Source organism: Agelaius tricolor, unplaced genomic scaffold (assembly GCF_023055355.1).
Source record: "Agelaius tricolor isolate 1412-34295 unplaced genomic scaffold, bAgeTri1.0.p SCAF_18, whole genome shotgun sequence".
In the NCBI taxonomy this organism is placed as follows: Eukaryota; Metazoa; Chordata; class Aves; order Passeriformes; family Icteridae; genus Agelaius; species Agelaius tricolor.
The window spans coordinates 15,190,407-15,206,389 of record NW_027269278.1 but is presented as its reverse complement, the minus strand read 5'-3'; the positions used below and the strand labels follow the sequence as shown (position 1 = coordinate 15,206,389).

Here is a 15,983-nt window from a genome sequence, read left to right as displayed (position 1 = left end):
AGAGGCTGCTCAGGGAAGTGATTGAGTCACTGACCCTAGGGAGATTTAAAAGATGTATAGATGTGGTGCTTCAGGACATGGTTTAGTGGTGGCCTTGGCAATGGTAATGGTTGGACTTGATGATCTTAAAGGTCTTTTCCAACCTAAACAATTCTATGATGAGGCAAAGACAAGCACATTCCAGAGAGAAAATTAAATTTTCGTGGCTTAGGAGAGAAGTAGAGCAATACCAGGTTTCAAGTGCCACTAAGAGACTTGAAAGGTGGTGTCAAGGCACAGTGGACTGAGCTGGGAGCCTGCTTGGGCACAGACAGGAGTGGCTGGATGGGGTGGGTGTTACTGTGGTGGGAAACAGAAAGAGGTGACAGAATAGTTGAAGTTGGAAGGGACCCCTGGAGGGCATCTGGTCCATCCTCCTGTCAAGAAGTCCCCAGTCACCTTATGAGCTCAGTGTTTGCCAAACTGCAAACAGCAGCCATGGCTGTGTGGGTGACAGATGTTTTCGTGCTGCCCAGCCTGCTGCTCCATCCCTGCTCAGGTGCAGGATGCTGCAGAGCACTGGGGCTTTCTTACTCACCTTGAGCTGCCTGAGCAGCTTCAAAATAATCAGGTTTGTCTCAAAAATCATTCCACAGTCATGCTGGGAAAGCTTGGTTTTTAACCTGGAAAGAGGCACTGAAAGGATCAGGTGCAAGCACAGACTTAGTCCTGCTTTGGTGGACTTTTATTTTTGCTCTCTTGCCATGAACAGAATCGGCCTTATATGAAGTGAAGGAAAAAAATGACTTTGCAGAGCCTGCAGAGGCTGCAGCAGGAGGCATGAGAAATACAGCTGGTGCCACTCCAGAGGCGAGGGGGATGGAGCTCCAAGGCTGGACCAACTCTGACGTGTTTCACACTGGTGACCATCCAGCCTCAGGATCTGTGACCTGTAAGTGTACCAGAACATATCACAGAGGCCATGTTTTAAAAATATAAATGTCCTCTCTCTTTCCGTGTTTGTCTGAGTTATCTTTATAGTGTTATCAATGTTTTTTGAGTCTACAGTCATTTTTCTTGCAACACAAAGAGGGGGAAGAATGAGGCGAATCATTTAAATTTTGATTGATAAGTGGAATGTAGAAAACAGTACTTAGTCCTTTCATATTGAGCTGGGAATTTTTTTTTCACCTTTTATCAGCACTCACACATCTGCAACTTGTAAAAAAAAAAAGCCCCACAACTTTTCCTTGAGTGTGGCTGTACCTAAACTTCCTTCAAACCCGTTATCTAAAAATCTATGCCTTTCAAAATTATGTCTGCTGATAATTTGCCTTGGTTTAGCTATTTTTTCATGTGCTGCATTTGTTAGTGAGGCATGTGGATGGGCTCAGACACTCTGTCACTCTCTTGAGGGATGCTGGAGAGTGACAAGGCTCATCCCACTGATTTTTAAATATTCATTTCAGAAGAATATTTAAATTATTTTTAAAGCATTTTTATAACCATATGTTCCTCAAAAAAAAAAAAAAAAATCCAGAAATAATTATTCAAACTCATTGTATCAATTGCACCATCCTATTTAACTGACAGTTGGCAAAGAGAATAGTTTGGGAACTTAAAACATTTCCTTGGACCTCTGTGTTTAAAGAAATATATAGCCCTGTTATGCACCCATTTCATCCATCAATATGTTCACACTCAGAAATGTTCATTCTCTTGCTGTAATTTAATGTTTGATACAGTTTTATTTGATTCTTTGCCATGCCCTGGGCTCTGGTTGCGTGCTCTCCGCGGATCAGCGAGTAGGGAGGCACAAAGCAGAGAGCAGCAGTGGAAGGAGCCTGTCTCCAGCTGGCAGACATCCACACAGCCCAGGAGGGCTTTCCACAATTTCACCAGCTGAGGTGAGGCCCCATGATTTTAAACATAACATGAAACTGCAAAGAATGAGTGTTCACACAGTGTGCTGCTTCCTGCCTATTTTTCATGCATAGAAGTAAAACGTTAATTTTGTTCAAGCCCCCTGAAGGATGAGGAATGTTTGGATGAATTGCTGTGGGCTCTTTCTTGCATTCCCTTTAAAGCTGGGCTGCAGCCCATGCCCCAGGGCCATTGCTGGGGATGGCCAGTCAGGGCCCCCTGACCAAGTGCTGGAGCAGATCCGTGGCACAGATGGTTCCACTTACACCAGTGAATGTGGGATCTGTGCCTATAAAGTGTCATTCTGAAGGAAAGAACATGCTTTCTGAGTGACAGTTCCCTAGCCCCTAGCCTCTCCCTGTGCTTTTCTAATTTATCCTCCTTTTCTCCATCTCCACTTGCTGTTTGTGCTTGGGGGTAAATCACGAAGATTTAGCTGAGAAAAAAAAAAAAAAGCTGAAGAAAGTATCTGGGGTGGAAATTCAAATGATGCAGCACATTCAGATGGCAGAGGTTTGTTGACTGATAGGTTTATAATAGTCAGAGACAGTAAAACCACTTCATTGTTGGTGGTTAACTCGGGTGAACTCCCCATCACTTGCATCATTTGGGACTTTTATGTACATTCAGCACTCGTGTCCCTTTGGGAAAGCGGTCATACTGAGCCTCTAATGGCAGACTTTGAAAAAACATAGGGCACTCAGGGCCTTGGGAGCAGCAGTGCTTCCAGTGCCTAAGAAGGAAGGCAAAGGAAGCAGCAGCCTGAACTCCCATTGCTCTCGGTGGCAGCATCCCAACGGTGTCAGCCGGGTGCTGAGCAGGCAGCGCAGGATTGGACGTCAGTGATGCAGATACCTTCTGTTGACATTTTATTTGGCAGTGATTTAACACGAGCTTTCTAATATTGCTGTTCTCCACAGGCTGCATTCCAAAGTAGGAAGGGAAGGAGTGCAAAATGATGCAAAATATGAGACAAGTAGGAGAAATATTTCTTTGCTTTAGGAGCGTTCGCAAACAGCCTCCACTGACAGCAGCAGGAAAGTGCAGAATAACACGTTTCAAGACCAGAAAAGGAGGCACACAAAGCCTCTGCAGAGATCAGTGCATTCAGTTCTCCTGAGATAAGAATGTTTTGTCAGATTGCAAATGGGGCAGTGCCGAAACCAGGGGAGGTAGGGGCCCTATGATCACGTATAATATAGCAGTTGTCAAGCATATATAACTTACTAAGTAAATACCTGGTTATTTTGGGTTGCTTTGCTGCTGCAATAGTTCAGAGAGGGTAGAATTCCTGCTGTCTACCTCAGTTTTACTGTAAAATGGTAAAATCCTGTAATTTGGCATCCTGTGCCTTTCTGTCAGCACCAACTGTGCTTCACCCATGTCCAGATGCAAAGAATCAGCCAGTGGTCTCATTAAAGCTCAGCTCTGCAGAATAAATGAAATTGTTGCCCTTTCTTCTGATGTTAATAATGAAGATGTGTTCAGTGGTTATGATGCTAATAGTTCTTCAGCTATACAAGTTCTTTCCATCCAGTTCAGCCTCTCCCAGCCAAGTGTTGAAGCTATAGCACCATGATATATCCTGCCTCTCCCCCTCTCCTCCCTGCTGTTCCTGCCAGGAAGAGCAGTGAATTTCCATTCTTAGCCTATTGCACCTCTCTCTTGTTGCTGCTTTATTTACAAGAGCATTCTTAAAAACCAAACCCTCATTCATCCCATATCCCAGGGGCTCCTGGTTTTGTTCCCACACAGGAAAGCAAGCACCTTCACTTGTCTTTTCCAAACATTGTTCCTCATATGTCTTTTTGCTGGTTTGTTGGCTGATAAGGTGAGACCTGGGGCCATGTTTTTTTGTGGATGGTTTGGATGTGGATGGTTTGGTGCTCTGCTTGCTTCTGTTCTGCATCATCCCATCCTGTGGTTTCACATGGAAAAAAAGCTTTGCATCGGGATGTGATCCCCTGATTTTTCCTGGGACAGAGTGATGCCTGCAGGTAATAGTGGCCCTCCTGGTTGCTTCCTCCCATATGGGATTTTTGCAGGGGGACATACCCTTGAAATGTTTATCTAACTTAACCCCCCCTTTACAGCAATTCCTCTGCTACATGTCACTGTCTGTGTATAAACTTCTTCCCCCTGGTTCCCCCAAGTTGGGCAGATCCTCAGCTCACCCTGTTCTGAGCTCAATGAAGCAAATCCCAGACCCAAAGGGCTCAGTTACAGATTTATGGATGATTGCAGACCCCGTGCTGGTCCAAAAGCCCTGAGTCCAAGGCTTTGGCCATTTACCCAGGGAAATTCTCCCTTGGTTACACACTGCTCCATGTAGAGCTTAGGAAAGTCACTCCTTTTGGGCTCTGATCAAGAGCATGAAAGGAAACTGTAACTCATGTACAGCCAGACCTGCCCAAATCCCCAAATTGTGTGGTACTTACCAAAAGGAAGGAGATGTAAGCATTGAAGGTTAATTATCCTTTTGTCAAGAACACTTTGTGATCTATAGACATATCTGTCAATCTTACAAAAGAGAACTGAGGGGAGTGAGCACTGGAGGCATGTCCCCATGATAAATTAATGAGACTTGGCAGCTCACTGTGAAGAGATGATCCCTGTGCTTCCAGTGAGACAATAACCTGGCTCCCCAGCCAGCCTGGCCACAGATTTTGTGCTGCAGTCACATCCGGGGTGGTGATCCCTCTGTAAACAAACCCTGCAATGCAGCTGTCCAGGGATCAAACCATCTTCCTTGAGCCTTCACTTTGCTGCTGCATGTGCAGCAAGTGCTCATCCCAAACACCCCAGATCACTTTTCCCAACCCATTTTTCCCAGATCACTTTTGCCTGCCAGTCAGTTAAAATATCTGACTTCTGCCTCTCTCAGCAGTGGCACTCCTTGGTGGGTCACAGAGCTGCCTGAAATCCGAGGGACACAGTCCCCCTGCTGTGTGCTATTCTGGTGATGGGAGTGCTGCTACATGACTGGTAGCTCGAAAATGTGTTCAACTATTCCCCTGGTTTATATAACCTCAAAGCAATTTGCTTTCATAGCCGAACATGCTTATTCATTCTATTTTAACTGTGCATTGAGCTATAAATATTGTCTCATTGCAGATAAGAATCTATTGAATTTTATTATTTGTTTTTCTACCTTGGGAAGATGATTTTCTCCTGAAGGAGACTTTCCCAGCCCTAGCAGTGAAGTTGCCTGATTGACTCTGTCCTGCCAGGCAGCCATGAATGGTGTCAGTCTCAGGTCAGCTGCCACTTCCCTGCAGCCACCTCCTCATTGTTCCTGCTTGGGCTCTGGCAAAGATGAGATGAGTGCTCAGTGATGCAGAGCTGAGATCACTGAAGTGTTAGGGAAACTGATTAAACCAATGATTTCCTGTTCTTCTGATCAGCTGCAGGTTAATACCTCAGTGTTACCTCCAGCCCACCTTCCCTGCAGTACATTCACTTCAAAGAGCAATAACCTGGGTCAGTGTCCAGCCAAATTGTGTGGGTTGCTGCCTCCTTTTTCTGGTGCTCATTGTAGCATTGTCCTGCTTCCCCATGAGTTACTCCTGTCTTCTGCAGTGGAGCCCTGACCTGACATCCTCATCATCCAGAAACATCTCAGAGCTGGAGCACAGCCCGAGCTGGGCAGGTGAGGGATGGGGATGTGTCCTCAGAGCTGCTGCTGAGACCCTTCTCTTGTCCAGGCTGCAGCACAGCAGGGAGGTGGATGATATTTTGGCACCTGATTTTCCCTGGTGCAGATGACTTTTCTTAAGATTCAAATGCTCTTCTGGAGGAGGGTTGTGGTGGCAAAGTGCTGGGCTCCTGCAGAAGTGAGGAGACTTTGAAATCATTGAGAGCTAATAATGTCTTGAAATGTGCATGGTTTAGTGTGTGGTTTTATTTTAACAATGATTACAATCCACTCTTTCTGTTGTGCATGTTTCTGGTCACCCCCTGTATAAAACATTCTGGGAGCTCTTTGTAGAGCTGTGACTCTTTAGTAAAGGCTGGAGGAAAATTCTGAGAAGACTCTCCTGGGTCACAGAGAAATATTATGATTTTTTTATTAATAACAGCTATTTATAGGAGAGAGGATTATATAAGTACAACATAAATAAAATAATTCAAGTTGTAAGAGCTCTCCAGAGGTCTCTGGCTCAAACCCTGATCAAAGCAAGGCCAAAGTCAGAGGCAGGTCAGGGTGCCCAAGGCCTTTCTTTTTCAGTTGGGTTCTCAATAGCACTGAGGAAGGGCATGCATGGCCTCTCTGCTTTCTGTGCTTGATCCTATTCATGACAAGGAATAATTCCTCACATTCATTCAGAATTTAATCCTTTTGCCATGCAGCTTAGAGAAGACTCTGGCTCTGCCTTATCTCTAACCCCATCAGGGAGCTGCAGACAGCAATGTGATCCCAGCAGCCATCTATTCTGCAGGATGAAGGAGCCCAGCTCCTTCAGCTTTCCTGGAATGCCCTGTGCCCCTGGCCCTGGGCAGCCTGCCTGCCTCTGCTGGACTCGTTCCCATGTGTCAACATCTGCCCTTGTTGTGGGGCCAGATTCATTCAATTCATTGCAAAAGTAACGTGAAACCATGTTAGCCTTCACCTGCAGGGTACAAAGTTCTGCCCATGGTCTTATTAGTTCAGGAAAACATCCACTGGCATTACCTGGATCAAGTTCTATTTAATAAGTTCATAAACACATGGATATGTTTTGATAGTGAGATGTTTTTAATCATATCAGTGACTTTGTTTGCTTTATTGCTCAGTTCAAATGAGGCCTTCAAGCACTGGGTAAGAGACAGAGCTTCCATTTGTGCTGCATTGGTTTCTCCAGGCATGTGGCTCAGTGCAGTTATTTGCCACACTGTGGCCAAAAGAAAGCCAGAGATGAAAACTGTAGCCTGAATTGTGTTTAGCAGGAATTTTGGAGTGATTTAGAGGCATTTTCATGAAAGAGCTGCAGCCAATTGGTATTTCCCACCTTTGCAGCAGTTATTTGTTAATTAAATAATGTGACAAACCCCAGGAGTGTTTTGAAAAGTGTATTAAATGATTTGCCATTAATTTATCAATGTGTTATTTATGCTGAGGAGTTGCATATCTGCTAAGGAAATTCTTCAACTTCAGTTTTGATTCTTTCAGACAATAGGAAATTGATACTGAAAAAAAAACTGAAATGGGAAATGTAAAAGAAGAAATTACATGAGTAAGTCAGAGAGGATGCTGTATAATGGCCAAATCCTGCCCTGGTGTCAGCACACAGGCCTCATGGTGCTCAGGACCATAACAGGCAGCACCCTCAGGTGTGGCACTGCCTTTGCTTACCTGCAGATTACAGAACCGTAGAATTTTTGGGCTTGGAAGAGACCTTAAGGATAATTTTGATCCATCCCCTCTGCCATAGGAAGGGACATTTTCCACTGTCCCAGGCTGCTCCAGTCCCTGTCCAGCCTGGCCTTGGGCACTGCCAGGGATCCAGGGGCAGCCACAGCTGCTCTGGGCACCCTGTGCCAGGGCTTCCCACTAAAGAATTTCTCCCTAATGCTTAATCTAAGCCTGCTCTCTTTCTGCTTAAAGCCTTTCCATTCCCCCTTGTCCTATCACTCCATGCTCTTGTCCAAAGTCCATCTCCAGCTCTCTTGTAGGATCTCTGCCCCCGTGCTGGCTGCTGCACACAGAGGATTTTCCTTTAGCCAAATGGTCATTAGCCATATGCTGCATCTGGCTTTGAGGATTAGAAGACCATAATGAAGTGGATTACAGCAGATCAGTGGCAGGATTGCAGACCAAATCCTTTTCTAACTGTTCTTCCAGGGGCAGCTAAGGCCTGAGCGAGCTGTCCTGCAGCATGAGCTCAGCCAGCCGTGGGATTTTTCCATGCTGTTATCAGAGGTGGGATAATCTGGAGCTGTAACCCTGGGTGGGGAGGCTGTGGATGCTGAATGGCTGCAGGCTGGGCAAGTGCCTAAAAGCTGGGGATTTCTGGGTGTCACTTTTGTGGCTTGCCTAGGGGGTACCTGTGAGGCTCAGGTGTTCCCCAGTCACCGTTTAATTGTTGCAGCTTGAGTCTCCCTGAAGTGTCTGTAGGTGAGGGAGAGAAAGAAAGGATCTGCTGGACATCCAACAGGCATTGTGGTGGTCAGAGAAAATCTGAGTTGCCTGGGGCCAGTGCCAGACCTAGAGCTGAACCCAGGAGTTGAAGTGGAAAATTTTTCTGTGGTGTAACAAGTGCCAGACTTTGGCAGGAAAATGCTCTCCACTCATCAGGAGAGGCTGGGCTTGCCCAAAGGACAGCACTGTCCAGGGCTGGGGCTGTGAAGGCTGGTGAGGGTGGTTTGGAGAGGTCTTGGCTGGAGGAGGCAAAGTCCATATTTAACCCAGAAAGATGTGGCCCCCTCCAACTCTGCACAGGAAAAATCAGCAACTGTGACATGTAGGGAGCAGCTTCAGTAACTCCTGCACATGCTCAGGGAAAAGTGTTTGGCTTCCAGAGATGCTGCTCACAAGACACATCAGGGCAATATATCCTGAAGATGTGCCAAATCTGTCTGAAATATTCATGCATGCTCCTTGTAATTTATAGAAACAATCACAGCAGCATAATTATTTTGATGCTTCTCCCTGTGAACAATCTCATCTCTTGGATGTGAAAATGTGACCTGCATATCCACACAGCCTTGCTGTGGCCTTCTGGGCATGCCAGGAGAGGTGATTCCATGCACTATCCAATATATCCATGTGAGCATCAAAATATGCCCTTTAGACTACTGTGGTGGATCAGACAACAGCACATTTGCTTGGGGTGAATTTCAATGATTTCAGATGAATTTCATTTGTCTTATGCGTGGTGCCTGGTTCATTAAAGGCAGCACCTGTAAAGCACCTTTTGCTCTGCACCTCCCATAGCTGTGAAGTCTACCCTAAGCACAATGCTTAGCTCCCATGACCCCCCAAAACCCCCAAGTACCCTTGTCATTTTGAACCTGTGAAAGGGATGGGGAACAGGCTACAGGCAGAACCCACTCCTGTAGAATTACAGCTACTAAAACAGCAGAGGTGCAGACCTGTTCCAAGGCAGGAGCAATTTGGAGATGACACAAAGGCTGGTGGTGTGAGACAGACAGGGAAATGGGGACAGATTCTATCTTTTAAGTATCATTTTCTAAAATATCTGCAAGAGGAAAGGACCTACTGTACTTTCAGGTGTAGCTGGTGCAATGTAAATAGGTTCCCAAACCCTCAGTGTCTTTTGTTCTTCAGCTGGCTTGGCAGAACACCCTGAATCCATGTGTTTAACTGGGACTGGGTCTGTAAATAAGTGCTCCCTGTTGCTAAGGTTCAAGTGACATTTTTAGTGGCATTTGACAGATTTTTAAGCTGCTTTCAAGTCTTCTACTGAGCTCTTCTATACCCAGGCAGTGAACCTGTCATGAAGCCTTGGCTTTACTCAAACTGGTGCTAAAAATCTTTGGATTCATAGGTTGGACACAGACTTGCCTGACAAAGCTTAACTGGTGCTGCTGATGGCAAAGCCACACCTGACCTGTGTTTGTAGCTAGAAGTGATTATCTGGGAATCTGGGGAGAAAAACCCACTGAAAACCAGAAAGGAAAGCAGAGACTCAGCCTGGTGTGCAGGCAGGGTGGTACTGCAGAAGCTGCTCCCTGATGGGAGATGTTGCTCTGCAAGAGACAAATCAGTGGCCTGCTCTTTACTCCCCTCAATATCTTGTGCTCCTTACATTTCCACCAGAATCCCAAAGAGGTTTCTTTTGTCCAAAAGGCTGTTTGTTTTCTTTTGACCACTCAGAACTTGTGATACTTGTCTTGATCTATTAACCAGGTGTCCAGCCAAAATCAATTGCCTGTCAGGCTCAGACCATTACCCAAAAAGTCAAGACCTCCATAAATATTCCCGGCCTCATTGTGCTGGTGACAGATTCTGCAGGTTGTTTTATGTTACAGTTGAACAGTTTAGACATTGCATTTGTATATATTTGCAGGCAGCCCTGGAGGGACCATCTCTGAGCAGAGTGGGAGCAGCAGCTTGCAGACTCCAGCACCTCCAGCATGACCAGGGCAGGAATTCTGGTGCTCCTCTCCTTCGCGCTTTGCTGCGCCCCAGGTGAGTGACTCTCCAGGCTGCTGAGCCCTGGCTGTCCTCAAAAGGGTAAGGCAGAGGATTCAAAGAGGGAAAATCTCCTTCAGAGGGCTCTGCTGCCTCGGCTGGCATGGTGCAGGTTGCAGGAGTGTATTTCAGGATAGTCCTCGGTGGCTCGCTGCTGTAGCTGATGGTTTGTCATAAATATAAATAACAGCAAGTGGAGTTCTGTGCTGGCAACTTGTGCTGTTACACTTTGTACACTGGTGTTCTCACACCATTACACTGCTTAGACTTGTACAATTACAGCAAATGGATGAATACTTGAAGTAAGGCCATGAGAAGGGGGTCAGACCTCTGGTAACTAGTAAGGAAAATATTGTAATGGCACAAGCAAGTTCTCTGCAAGGCCCTGGCAAATTTCCTGCAATGCTCTTTCTGCTAATGGAACAGCAAGAGATGAAAACAAGCCAGACTCTGATGTTCTCACTGCATATTCACAGCTGATGAAACTACAAAGCCAAAGATATTTTTTTCACACTCTCCTTCTTTCAAATGCATATTTCTGTCAACAGATGCTGTATGTATTTGCTTATCCTGTAGGTGACTATTTGCATTTGTCTCTGTTGATTCAGGTGTATTTCCAGATACATAACAGCAGCGCTTTAGGGTCAAAACGGATATGTAAAAAGATAAGGAAGGAAAAGCTCTTCTGTTTTCAATTAATAAATCTACATGTCTCAGAACAAAAAAAAGAACAAAGCTATTCAAAAAGGTGTTTCATCATAGCCAGCAATAAGCAATGCTATTATGCTTATCAACATAGAAAAAAAAATCATACATAGTTTATTTAGTTCAAAAAACAATCACTGGAAATCATTCAGCTTGGTCCTGCACACAGGAATTTTATATCCATATTTCCAGCTTTAATTGAGGTCTTATCACATTGGCTTTTGTTCATACTTTCTACCTCTCTTTTCTTTTCCAGATACTGTCTTTGGGATTGAGGTAAGTGGAAGATTTCTTTCTGTAAGTATGTGGCCTAAAAAAGATATAGCCAAAGGAATGGGAAAAACCTCCAGCCTGTAGGTGCTCAGCTGTTTTTCACCCGAGTGTCACACTCGGGTCACTGTAATCAGATCCTACAGTGTAAAACATTAAATTATACTGCCCTTGGCTGTACATCTATGCTGTATGTTAATAATGTTTTAGTAGTAATGATACAATGTTTTTGGATTAATTAATTTTTCAGCAACTTTAGACTGGTCTAAGCTTTAAGCTGAAAATATATAGCTGGTTCTAAATTAAAGCAATAGACTGGTATCAGAACCTACCTGAGGGCAACCTACTGAAATACTAAAATACTCTGAGCTGATCAGCTTCCTCACAGGTCATTAGTCTTGGTCCTCTGAAAAAAACCCATGATCAGTGTATTAAGATTGAAAAAGACCAGAAGTGCAGTGGAGGGGCCACAAGAATAGAAGATCTAGGGACCAATGGAGAGCCTTTATAAAATCATGTCTGTCAAGTGAGCACAAGAGACCAGCACTGGTTTATCCCATCCAAGGGGCTGCATGGTTATAGCTGTTCCCTCCTCCTCCTCTTCTTCTGCTCTTTGGGGACATCTCTGCAGGAAGGATTCTCCTGAGGGACCCACAGCAGAAGTTTGTGCTGTGGCAGCGAGGACTGGTTGTACCAGCTCAGTGTCCCACACAAAAATGAGAGTTTTGAATGTCTCAGGTCTTCTCATCCTGTTGCTGTGATTCCTGTGGCAGGTGGACTGCAGTACCTATCCCAACACCACAAACGAGGAGGGCAAAGAGGTGCTGGTCTGCAGCGAGGCCGTCAGCCCCATCTGCGGCTCCGACGGCGTCACCTACGGCAACGAGTGCCAGCTCTGTGCCTACAACGTGTACGTTCTGCTTGGGGACAGCGTGGGGACAGCTTGGGGACAGCATGAGGACCCCAGGCAGCGCAGCTCAGAGCTCCTGGCAGCACCACAGCTCACCAATCTGTCACACGTCACCTGTGTCAATTCCTTCAAAATGAGCGTGGCTATCGCGGCACGGCGCTCAGGCAGAGCTTTAGTCACTGTGTCTTTCTTTCGCTTCTGTAATTTATTCAGGTTTTTTCTTCTCTGTCTCAAGGAATGGCCAGGTGATGGCTCTGAGAGCACATCTCATCACAGCAAAAGGACAGAGATGCTCTGCTCAGAGCTGCCCAAAATGGTCCTAAAGCTTCCCAGGGTTTTACATCCCTGCCAGCTACTCAGCTGATGAGGGAGGGTGGCTCTACCTTCTCAAATACAGATATTAAAAAAAATACAGATATAAACTGACTGGGAGAGTCAGTTTTCCCTTGTATTAATTCTAGCACTTAGGATGTAGCAAGACATCTTTACTGAACTTCCTAACATTTGTCTTTCCCTCTGCAGAGAATATGGAACCAATGTCAGCAAAGACCACGATGGAGAGTGCAAGGAAGTTGCCCCTGTAAGTTAAACCAAGGGCAAAACAAGGGGTGTGTCCTGCTTCTGAGTGGCTAATTGAAATAATTCAAACCCTAAACAAGAACACAGATGAGCTGCCAGAATCTTGCAGTGGTCACCTCCAAGTGAAATGTCATCACGGTGACTGACAGAAAAGCTTTTCTCCCACTGTGGTGCTGTCCTGTGTGGCCAGGCAGACACACCAGATCCACTTGTGTGCTGTCAGCAAGGCCTTCACCAGGGCTTTGTTTGCTCCCTCACCAGGTGGACTGCAGCAGGTACCCCAACTCAACCAGTGAGGAGGGCAAAGTGGTGCTGATCTGCAGCAAAGACATCAGCCCCGTCTGCGGGACCGACTGGGTCACCTACGACAACGAGTGCCTGCTCTGCGCCCGGAGCCTGTGAGTGCTGAGCACAGGGACTGGGGGCTGCTGCTCCTGGAACTGCTCTTTTGGACAGCAGGACTTCTACCAAGACCTCCTCTTCTCCTCCTGACTAAACCTGGTTGTCCTCTGTCATTAGAAGGAGAGCCGTGCCTTTGGTCTAGGCAGAGAAGGGGAGGGCTGGGTGGGGATCTCACACAGGACAGGATGCTGCTCTTAACTAAGTTAAAAGGGTCTGTGGCAGATGCTGCCTTGCAGAGGACAACAACTCACCCAGGGGGCATTGGCATTGTCACACAGCCTGTCTCCTCATCCATCCTGACCCCTGTCCCTCACATCTTGCTATAAACCAGCTCTCTGGCAGGCAGTGGCACCACCTGAGCTGGTCCCTGGAGCCACATGGGCACAACCTCAGCCGGTGCCTCCTGTATCCCACATGTTGTGCCTGAGGCTGCTCAGCATTGCTGGGTGATGGGGCTCAGAACAGGTTGCTTGCAGAGCTCCCTAATGCAGGTCTCTTCCCTTCCCAGGGAGGCTGGAACCAGCATTGGCAAGAAGGCTGATGGTGAATGTAAGAAGGAAATTGTCACAGTAAGTGAATTGGGTGATCAGGGGCTGGGTTTTGGTCCTGCTGCTGTCAGGGGAAGCACTCCCAGTGTCTGCAGCAGCCCCCAGACCAGCAGTGTCCTGCAGAAGTGAAACAGCTGCTGTGCTGCAGAACAGGAGAGATTTTGCTTTCTCTACACATAATAAATGTTATTTGTGTGAATGCCAGGAAAGGAGCAGGTTACTGCTCAGGAAGGGATGAGTAAAAAAATAGTAGAAATAATCCATCAGGGCAGAACTGTGAATAGGAAGAGAGAATGGCTTTTGGGGTCAGACCAATGCTCCATCTAGCCCCTGGTAACTTGGTACAGAGCCTGCTGTTGGCAGGGGGTGTGAGCATTGTGTAGGACAGAGTGAGAGTGCAGAATGTAGAGAAAAGTGACTTCTCCCTTCCAAACTCCAGCTGTTTTCAGGTGGAGGAGCTCAGCTGGGAGTGATTTCTGTGCAGTCACTCAGCCTTTATAGATTTCTCCTCCATAAAATTCCTCAGCCTCTTCCTGCACCCAGACACATTTTTATCCCTACAATGCTCCTCAGCAAGTGCAGCACTCATTGCTCCAGGAAACAGAATCCCACTCTTGCAGTATCCAGCCACGTGCTGATCTTCCAGTTTTAAAACTCCAGGAGGGATGGTGGAAGTTTATAGAGGATCAGCACTCCATTTCCCCAGACACCAGTGTTTCTCCATTTAATTTCCTGGCCAGCTTGGGAACACAGAGCACGGCACCTTCACCGAGTGAACTGCTGCTGCTTGGAAATGCCATGACCAGGTTATGATATGCATCTCTTCAAACAGGAAATTATGATCTATTTTTATATTATTAAATTCTCCTGGCATGGGAGAAACTGACACCTCAGTTTATATCAGATGTGCAAGGAAGTTAATTACTTTTGGTGAGATTGGTATCACCAGCACTGCAGCTCTAGCTCAGGGTTCAAGCTCTTGTGCTACTGACTCCTCCACATCAGAGCCTTTTATTTTTATTTATTTTTTACAGGTTGACTGCAGTGACTACCCCAAACCTGTCTGCTCACTGGACTACATGCCTCTCTGTGGCTCTGACAACACAACATACAACAATAAGTGTATCTTCTGCAACGCAGTCGTGTATGTACAAATATCAGTGATGTCTGTTTTATCAGTTGCCTCATGTGGGCACAAGTTTGCACAGTTACTGCTTTTTTTGTTTGCTGGATACTGTTGATTAGGGATTTGGGGCAGGAGGGAATGCCAGCCACCGTGTCAAGCATTCATTTATTTTTTTCATTAGAGCATAAAAAATGCTACGGCTGCTTTCTTAGTGTGAATGGTTTGAAGAGCATTTAACCTAAATGGAATTCTTCTTGCATGTTGCAAAGGAAATTAAATTCCTTTCCTTTTGAAATTCCACTATAGTTTCCCCACAGATATTTTCAGTCTTAAGAATGGGTTAAATTATTTCACTCATGTCTTAATAATCAAATAGCAAATGGGGTTATGAGTCTGCAAGTTCCTTGGCTCTGGGGCAGGATCCCATCTGACACCATCTCTAGGAGCCATCAAAAAGACAGATTATAGCAGGCAGGACTCTGTGTTTAATTCATTCTTTCCTCTCCTTACTTTCAGGGACAGCAATGGGACAATCACTTTAAGCCATTTTGGGAAGTGCTGAGTATCGTGCCAAGAGAATTCACCACAGGATCCCCACTGGAAAATCCCAGATAAAGATCTGACCTCAGTTCACCTCACCTTCTGGGAAACTCAGCTCACTCCTGATTTTCTTTCTCAATAAACTAAATCAGCAACATTTCCCTGTCTTCTTTCATGTGTTGTCTCATGAAACATTGCCTTGATTTGTTGGATGATGATACTGGGCAGAATAAGTTACGTGCTCAAAGCTCTGGGATAGAACAAGAACATAATCTTGCTCCCCTCCCTCTCCTAAAAGGGCAGAAAATTAAATACAGATGCTCCAACCCCAGAGCTGTGTGTCTTTGCACATAAATGACAATAATGTCCCTGCATTAGTGCTCAGACCCTTTAATGTTTGACACTGGGCAGGGCTGAAGTGGTGACACAGGAGGGTCCCTCCCCAGGTGTTCCTGGTGCATTTTCCTTGCCAGCAAAGTCCGGTCACCCCTTGGTGTCACTGCCCAGAGCTGATCCCTGGCTCTGTGCTCACCTGAAGTGCTGCTCTCTCAAGGGCACCCTGCTGGCACAGCCCAGATTGCTCAGACACGGGCATTGTCTCTGTCTATTTGTCCAAGTCCTCCAACTGACCAGATTTTTCTCATCCTGGAGTTGTCCTTTAACACCCTTCAAACGTTTTGAGATTAATGCCTTCCTAGGTGTGGTGCCTACTCCTGCCTACTTGTCTTCTCTCAGTCTTCAATTACACAATGTTCTCTCCCAGCCCAAGGAGTATTTCAGCAGTGTTTCAAAATCCAAGGACAAAGTATCCTTCTGTTTCTTGAGAGTGTGACTTGTCATTGGCGTATTGTGCTTGAAATTTATTTT

General features: G+C 45.9%; 1 protein-coding gene across 1 annotated transcript; it reads left to right on the top strand.

The window, feature by feature from the left end:
* The first annotated feature begins 9,828 nt into the window (after positions 1 to 9,828).
* Positions 9,829 to 15,206, top strand: LOC139597782 (ovomucoid-like). The gene is made up of 8 exons (XM_071443476.1): positions 9,829 to 10,033; positions 10,998 to 11,017; positions 11,785 to 11,921; positions 12,444 to 12,501; positions 12,762 to 12,898; positions 13,411 to 13,471; positions 14,485 to 14,594; positions 15,093 to 15,206. The coding sequence occupies exons 1-8, from the start codon at positions 9,979 to 9,981 to the stop codon at positions 15,136 to 15,138; spliced, it is 624 nt and encodes a 207-aa protein (XP_071299577.1). The 5' UTR covers positions 9,829 to 9,978; the 3' UTR covers positions 15,139 to 15,206.
* Positions 15,207 to 15,983: the final 777 nt, after the last annotated feature.